This window comes from Bidens hawaiensis, unplaced genomic scaffold (genome assembly GCF_021521415.1).
Source record: "Bidens hawaiensis isolate Kalapana, Puna unplaced genomic scaffold, B.hawaiensis_p1.1 tig00032846_1, whole genome shotgun sequence".
Lineage (NCBI taxonomy): Eukaryota > Viridiplantae > Streptophyta > Magnoliopsida > Asterales > Asteraceae > Bidens > Bidens hawaiensis.
The window spans coordinates 121,552-130,942 of NW_027495624.1; the positions used below are offsets into that span (position 1 = coordinate 121,552).

At 35.6% G+C, this 9,391-nt stretch overlaps 1 protein-coding gene across 1 annotated transcript; it reads right to left on the minus strand.

Annotated features, from left to right (window-relative positions):
* Positions 1-6,602: 6,602 nt before the first annotated feature.
* On the minus strand, positions 6,603-9,391 carry LOC143584193 (uncharacterized). The gene is made up of 6 exons (XM_077066295.1): positions 9,341-9,391; positions 9,212-9,252; positions 8,961-9,124; positions 7,885-7,984; positions 7,628-7,797; positions 6,603-7,402 (listed from the first exon to the last, which is right to left on the minus strand). The coding sequence occupies exons 1-6, from the start codon at positions 9,382-9,384 to the stop codon at positions 6,806-6,808; spliced, it is 1,116 nt and encodes a 371-aa protein (XP_076922410.1). The 5' UTR covers positions 9,385-9,391; the 3' UTR covers positions 6,603-6,805.

A 9,391-nucleotide genomic window follows, 5' to 3' on the forward strand; every position in this document is an offset into this window, starting at 1 on the left:
TTTATGTGATCCTGAAAGGTTGCAGATAAATTAATATTTGTAGATTTCAGATAATGATTGAATCAACTTATACGCATTCAGTTAGGTGCTGTTTGTTCTTTAAGACAAAAACTGTCTGTAATATGATTTCATCTGATTTCATGTCTGCAACTGAAGATGTGGTCTGAAGGTCTGCAATTTGAAAATATAATTCATAAACCAGATATCGTCTGCATAAGCTGAAAATTAGCTACCTATCATACATATCACAGTAGATAGAAGTCATTTAACGTCTGTAGACTGCTAAAATAATTGGTGGTGGTGTACGAAATGTGGAAGTGGGTGGTGGTGGATGATTGGTGGCAGACGATTGTGGTAGGCGGTGAATGGTGGGTGGTGGTGATGGACGGTTGTGGTGGGTGGTGGACGGTGGTGATGGTGGTGGGTGGTTGTGGCCGAGGGTGGGTGGTGGTGGTGATGGACGATGGTGGACGGTGGTGGTGGCGGACGGTGGGTGGTGGAGGCGCACGGTGGGTGGTATTGGTGTTGGACATTGGGTGTTGGTAGGATGTTAAGAAGTGTGAACAATAGCTTATTTTTTAAGACCATAAAAGCATTTTTCAGATCTTTTTTTTAAACAAACAGTGTTCAAAAGCTTATGTCTGCACACCCGCAGACGTAAGCTTCTTGCAGACGTTTTAAGCAAACACAAACAGCACCTTAATCGGAAGAACAGCTGATCAACGAATATTATGAAATATGAAAACCAAATCTAATACAAGAATCATGAATCCAATGCAAATTTCATATAATGATCCAATCAACTTATATGCATTCAGTTAATAGAAACAACTGTGCTAGTCAACGAATATTATGAAATATGAAAAACAAATATAATACAAGAATCATGAATCTATTGCAAAATTCAGGCAATGGTCTAAGGCTACGTGTTCGATTAATAGAAACAAGTAAGGGTGTGCATGAAACCGAAAAAACTGAATGAACCGAACCAAAACAAAAACAAACGGTTTGATTTTGTGTTATTGTAAAAACCAAACTCTTGGTTTGCATGTTATAAAGACAAAAAAACCGTACCGAACCGAATTTCTAGATTTTCATTTTTATTTTAAGTAATTTATAAGAACATAATGCAAATGTAGCTTAAATATTTAAAACACAAACGTTTAATAATTAGTTAGTCATTAATTAACAAAATGATTTAGGCCTAAATTCATTATTTTGGGCCAAAAAATGTTTTCGGCCCAAAATTTTCAATCTTGAATGGTGAAACAAAAAAAAAAACGAAACCAAGCGGTCTTAAAACATCCAAAAACCGAAGTTTCGGTCTTTTGTTCAGCTTTAGCCCAAAGCCAACCCAAAATCGAACCGTGCACACCCCTTATAGAAATACAAGTGAGCGTGAAACCAAAAAAACCCTCACCGAAACAAAAACCAAATCGATTTGGTTTCGTGTTCTTGTAAAAACCGAGCTTACGTTTTGGTTTTGGTTTTGCATGTAATAAAATTCGAAAAACGGAAACCAAACGGTTTCATAAATCCAAAAGGCGAAGTTTCGGTTTGACCTAAACCGAACCATGCACACCTAACAATAAGTGTAGAATCAACTAATATGGATCTCATATTCATTTACAACACATTCATCCATCACCTCAATAATCAAACCAATAAATATAATATATTAATATTAAATCCACCAATTGCATGAGCAAACATTTTACAGTACGTTTAATAATAATAATAATAATAATAATAATAATACAGAAGATTACCTGCAAAAACTGGTTCAGATTGAATGAAATTGATATGTACGTAAAGAGAGAAAGAGGTATAAATATACTATATATTATCAGTATGTGATCATGATCACTTATATATATACTTATTAATAATAAAATAAGTTTCATTCAAATAAATATAATAATATTATATACATATTAATTAAGTATATAATATTATAAGTATTTAGGATTGTTTGTACAAATGGTTCCGTAGTCAACGAAGTTCAAGTATTTATTATTGTAACGGGGACATAGACTGTGAAATGGTCTCGTGCAGTGGCGGATATAGACATAAATCTCAGGGATAATATTCAAAAATTTCTTTTACCTTATTTCATACAATGCAAACAAAACAAAAATAGAAACACGATACATAGGGTGCAAATTTCTCTTATTCGGTTTTTGAAAGCTTGAATCAAGCCATTACACCTTGTTCTTTTACTTTACCGAGCGTTTCTCTTTCGACTGCAAAAATTAAATCATTGTTCAAATACTCATCATCCATTCGCTTACGCAAACCCATATTGATAAGCTTCATTTTAGAAAAACATATTTCAACGGTTGCTGTTGCAATTGATAAAACCAACGCTGGTTTCAATATTCGATAAACCAAAGGAAAAATGTCGTGCTTTCGGGTTTCCACCGTTACACAAGCAAGGTCACACACTCACCCAATTTTGCAAATTTATTATCTTCCTTTGAAGTGTGATAAAATGTTATACGGTCACCCGAAAATACACCCTTTTTCTTCATTACTAAAATCATCCGAATACATTTCCGAAAATGCCACAATTTTAGTCAAACTTGGAAAGAAATATTAAGATTTAAACCAAACATATTTTCTAGCAAACTAGTTGAGACCTTACTAAATTTATTTCCAAGTTCTCGAATTTGCATATGCAAAACCTTATTAAAAATTTCAACCTCAAAATGATGATTCCATTGAGCTTGTGTCTATTTGTTATTTCTCGTTCAAACAAAAGAAAAAAAAGTTAACGGTCTCTATTTTCTTTGGGCTGTAAACTTTGTTTAGGCTTAATTTGATTTGAACTTTTAAAAAATGATGATTTTGTTTGAGCCTATTTCGGCTTAATATTTCTCATTCAAAAAAAAAAGATTGGTGGTTTTTATTTGCTTTGGGTTATAAATTTGCTTGAGCTTTATTTAATTTGAAATTTTAAATTGGTTGTCTTTTAAACAAATAGGGGTAACGTAATATTTTTTCAGGAGTAGCGAAATACGAAAACCGTCCCAAAAGGACAAAAATTACACTATCAACGAAAAGTTAAGGGGTAGCCTGATTAAGAGTTACATCCACCCCTGGTCCCATGGGTGAAGGTTATGAAGGACCAGTGTGTTCCCAGCTTAGTAATATAAATTTTTCGCAATTTCGTTCGAAAACTTTTATAGATATTGAGTTCGGTCACTCCAAAAATAATTTTCCGTGACTTTGACCACCACTTTGATTAATTAAGCCCAAGCTTCACGACTACGTGTTCCTGCATGTCCACGTAGGATAGTGTAGATGGAGAGCGGGTACATGAAAACAATTTTAAGTAGGTTATGGGTCAAAAAGGTATTCGGTTCAGTACAGGTTTTGAGAAAATAAGTTCTAGTTATTGGTTTGTACTAATATGCGCGGCTATAATGAAATAAGTCAAATAACAATGACGACTATCAAAACCTTCTGGTAAGTGCGCATGGGTACGCGCATGGTTAAGGTAGGTATCGTATCACTACCTGATCGACAGGTATACAACACCACGTCAGCACAAGAAAAGATCAGGTGACATTATGTATATGAGTATATCTGCATCATCTGATATTGGAGGACTCGGGTGGATCCATTTGTCAAGGCACTTAAGATAATATCCAACCACCGACTATACTACTAAACAGCATTGAGAAACTAGCTATTCTAATGAAAATACGAAATAGGGACACACATTTAAATCTTCGAATGGAGTTAGTTGATCTATTGTTGAATTACGAGTTCGATGACGACTAGGACAACTACAAATTTTTTAGTAGTTTGTTTGAGTTAATATGTTAGCTAAAAAACCTGTTATTATGTTTTATTTACAATTACTATTTTTAAATAAACACATACATTTGCATTAAAGTTAATGCTAGTTAAGCACATTTTAATTAAGCTAACATCTTTTAGTCAGACCACAACAAATAGCCTAATGTTACATAGAAAGAAATGGGTTGTGCAATAGCTTACAATGCATTAGATGGTTGTACATTGTTTTTGAATTCAAAGAACAATTCCATGAAAAAGCAAAAGAAGAATACCACAAATATATTTAAAGCCAAAGGATTAACATAATGCCATCATATCTTACACTTATTTGATTACTTTGAACCAAAAGATGAGATCTAACTGTTACTAATACTCTACCAGACTCTACCAGAGCAGGTCTTCAAGAATCCCTTGAAATTTCGAGGCTCGAGACGAGCATGAGCATAAAAATGGGCATCTGAAATCACGTTTATAATTAAAATATTTGTGATAAATAAAAGACCACCGGTGTGACTTAAACACACTTTGTACACTTATATTTTAAAACAAAATATAAAAAAAATATTTTAATTATGAGTCTCTAAGAAGAATAGGTCTGGTCACCCTCCTCGATCTCTCTTGGAGCCAACACTGCCTACTACCATACGACCGACCCACTCCACCATAACCCGTGTCAGCTTCATACCATCATGCCCACCACCACCAACCAAACTAAACCTAGTAGAGTAATCACCATAGTCACCTCCATATTCACCACCAAAACAACCCTGAAATCACTTGCACCGAGTATGGACAAGGATTTTTCACAATAAGTTGACATGAGATTACAACTCCGGTTTCATTGTTTAAAGCAGTTGTTTATAATGGTATAAAACGAGAGTTGTATCTTGTAAGATATCAATGTGTTAGATATGGTATATGGTGTTCTTTGACTTTATTTAACAGGATCAACTCCGATGCTGACTACGGATAGACTCCTATGTTAAGTATGTCTTTCTTTTATTTTATTTATTATGTTGTGTTTAGTTGTTTGGCTGTTCTATGTATGTATAAGCTTTTATTTTATTTGTTATGTTGTGTTTAGTTGTTTGGCTGTTCTATGTATGTATAAGCTTTCTATTTGATGTACTCCCATGTAACAAAATGCTTGTAGTGCTGGAACGAATAAAATCAACTTTGTACTATTTCATTCTCTTTCCTTGTTTTGTGCAAAAAAATATTATTATTCTTGATTTTCAATCTTCAACTATCATTAGTCACGTATACTTTAAATTTGTAAGGAAATTACTATTTTCTTAACCCAACTAGCTTGAACCATCTCTAATTGATGTGCAATTCTTTCTCACTAACTTGACTTTTAAACCCCCCATATATTCGCTTTGCGCCCGAAGAAAATTGAGCCACGCCGATCATAAGTGACTCAACGTAAAGTACAGTGGTTAAAACAATGTAAAAGTTTGTGACATGAACAACTTTTTTGTATGAAAATCATGGACCTACCTTTCTTCAATGAGAAATTGGAAAATCCGAGCACGTCTCCATTCACTCATGCCTGGTTTTTTCAGCTCACCGAAAACGCCTCGCTCATTCTCCTCGCATAACCCATCTTTTGAGATTTCTAATAAAACGAGCTGAAGATTGCATACAACGCTAAATCATGATGTTTTTCTAAACAATCAGTTTTTCATCGACTATCTTTTACATTTTTTCAAAATATTTCCATTGATAACATGTAAGGTAGGCTTAATTTTGCATGTAAAATGAAACTCATTAAATCAAATACTAATGCATCATACATGTGATGACAGTCTTTACAACATATGCTGATGAAACAAATCTTTACATGTTCCATAAACCTGCCAAGAGACAGACATTCTTTCAAGACTACTTTCAAAATTACACGTTTTGCAAACCCGCCAGGAGATCATTTTCTCAAAATTACTTTCAGAATCCAAGTGGCTCGGTTACCATAACAGTAGGTGGTAGTCATATAAGGGCCATGCATGCGTTCGTGAAAAAAAAAATAACCTAAACTAAATGGTAAGGCCACTTCCTAAAGAACTACAAGGGGTCAAGCTTAAAGACAAAATTAAATAGCCTTTAAACACACAAAGTGACAAAACATACTATTCAAGCACTTATTGTGTCAACAAACAGATAAAAACTGCTTAAAAAATAGTCAAAAAAAAACTTATGTTCAATATGTACTATCAAAGTTCTACATCCTCTTTAATGCAAACTAAAATGTTTCTAAATCAAGCAACAAAAACACTAGTGCTCGAAACGGATTTGAAAGAAAAAGGTTGCTTAAAAGTTATCACAAGTGTTTAAATAAACTTTAAAAATAAATATATTTATAAAGTACAAACAAGTGCTGCGGAGACACCGAACTTTTACACACACACACAAATATTATATATAGACATAGACACTAGTATGCATATACAATTACACTGCAATTCCAAAAACTAATTACACTAATAAATATATGATTATGATAAATTTATAAAGTATAAATATGCGCTGCGCTAACACCAAACATTTAGACACACGTATATATAGACACTAGTATGCATATACAATTACACTACAATACCAATAAACTAATTAGACTAATATATGATTAATATACTTGTATAAGCAAGTATACAACCATCTGCATGCAAACATACTTATAAGATCAAAAGTAAATTAACTAGGATGACGAATCCTACATCAAATACCTGGAGAAGCCACCTACACAAAGATGTTAATATAGACTTTAATAACCATAGAAATCGACTAAAAGACGGAACCTAAATCCAACAATCATCCTTAAACATAGATCCTAAAACACAAAGTACATAATTATAACACAAGTTGTTCTAAAGTCTCACAAAAAACACGCTATCTAGCTAAATGCAAATGCGACTCGGATCTTCTAGATTCTTCTAGATTCTTGATATGTTGTAAGGGCTCTTAATGCCTATTCGATTCTCTTGATCCAACGGTCACTAAGTGTCTACCTGCCATAAGGGTGGTAACGACTACCACCGCTATAACCTGCCCTACTACCATACAGCCCACCCGCTCCGTAACCCGAACCCATACCCGGCTCATACCCGCCGCCACCACCGCCACCTGGCCCACCATAACCGCTATAGCCGCCACTTTCACCGCCAGCACCGCCGCCGCCGCCTCGCCCGTACCCACCCGCTCCATACCCTCCGCCATACCCCCCAGCATACCCACCGCCACCATACGAACTAAACCGACTAGAGTACCCACTGAGTGGCGGCTCACCGCCCCTATAACCGCCATAGTCACCGCCGTATTCACCACCATAACGACCCCCAAAATCACTTGCGCCGGGCCCGTACGGACCGTAATCACCAAACCTACTCGGTGGTCCTCCGTATGACCTATAAGGCGGAGGACCATAACCGCCACCACCACCACCGCCACCGCTACCGTAACCACCGCCATACGAATCATCAAACCCGTCATAACCACCACCGCCACCGCCACCACCGGCATATCCTCGACCCTTAGGTTCCCTACTGTATGAGCTAATTCCTGAATGTGAAGACTTCTTTGGTTCAGCCTTCTTGATCTCAACCTACACCAAATAAACGCGTTAACCTGTTTCTTCTCTATAACTTAAAAACAACTTCATATATACCATAAATGATAAAACTTTATAAAAAAAAACATTTCTTTTATAACACCTTCGACCAAAATTTACATTTACAGTTTCACACGAATAATAATAATAATAATAATAATAATAATAAACTAGGTACGCTGCATCCGTTCCGCACATGCCCTTTAAAATAAAACTTACCTGTGTACCATTCATATCAATCATATTCCCATTGACAAGAATGTCATCAACCGACTGCTCACTTTCAAACACGATAAATCCAAACCCTCGAGGGCGTTTTGTCACGTGATCTCTGATAATTTCATGCTCGGACACTTTTCCATACTTTGAAAAGAACTCTTTGAACTCCTCTAAACAAATAAACAAAACAATCATAAGCACCAATACAATCTCAAATATTAGCATTTTAAATAATTCAAGTGGTTTCGCACGCAAACCTTCAGTGACTACAGCCGGAATCCCACCAACGAATATCTTCTTAGTTTTGAAATCTTTGGACCCGGTAGAGCCTTTGGGGATAGTTCTCTTGAGTTCGACCTGTCAAACATTTAACAACAAAATAATTAACAAAATCTTGAAATTTTCAACTTATATAAAGCATTCAAATAAAAACATTTGATAAGCAATCAAATAACTAATAACCTAAATGTTTATCCAATCCATTCGAATAAATTAACTCTTTAAAAGCATAATGACATTAACATAATACAAAGCCATAAAATTTTTCGAATAACCTAAATGTTTATCCAATCCATTCGAATAAATTAACTCTTTAAAAGCATAATGGCATTAAAATAATATAAAGGCATAAAATTTTGCAATTTCTTAAACTTTCTTAAAACATTCAAATAAAAAAACATTTGCTAATCAACCATATAATAAATAACCTAAAAAAGATCAACCCATTCAAATAAACTAACTTTCGTTAAAAAAGTAGTTATCTTTAAAGCAACATCACATAGGGGTGTGCAAACAGGCCAAACACTCAAACCCACAAGACCCAACCTGGACCCGTTTAGTGGTATTCTTAGGACCCAGGACCCAACCCTATTGTAAATAACCGGGTCTGATCGGGTCGGGTCCCACAAGTCTTACCCTGTTTATGCAAAAAGAAAACAGTCAAACCCGCAAGAACCAACCCAGACCCGGACCCGTTTAATGGTATTCTTAAGACTTGGAAACCTACCCAATTATAAATAACCGAGTCTGATCAGGGTCAGGTCTCGTGGGACTCGCAGGGTCTCGCCCGCTTTATGCTCACCCCTATTTATGTAAATAACATGGTCTAATCAGTTCGGGTCTCACGAGTCTTACCCTATTTATGTAAAGAGAAAATGATCATGCCCGCAAGACCTGACCGAGACCCTGATTATTGTAAATAACCGGGTCTGATCGGTTCGGGTCTGGCGAGTCTCATGGGTCTAGCCCGGTTTATGCACACTCCTAATAATCTAATATTACATCACAAAGAACCCAAAAACAATTATCACAAACTCAATTACACCAAACTCACCTGCTTCCCATCAATCACATGTGTCTCCTTAATAATAGTATCAACAACCGAAGGATCCGCATAAGTAATAAACCCGAACCCCCTCGGCCGACCCGTCAACCGATCTTTCATAATAACCGAGTCCGTAATCGATCCGTACTTCCCAAAGTACTCAACAAACGTAGCTACACACATACACCCACAAACATAAATACAAATACATATACAAATTCAATCAATTGATAATAAAGTTAGGGTTTTTATCTACTAACTGATCTGGGTTTCCTTCGATAAGCCTCCGATGAAAATCTTGCTGTGGAAAAATTAACAATTTTTAAGATTTAGGTAATTAGGGTTAGGGTTTGATAATAATAATAATAATAATAATAATAATAATGTACCCAGGACTGGCGCCGTCGCCGAAATCGGATCGCTTGGAAGCCATTGCAGTG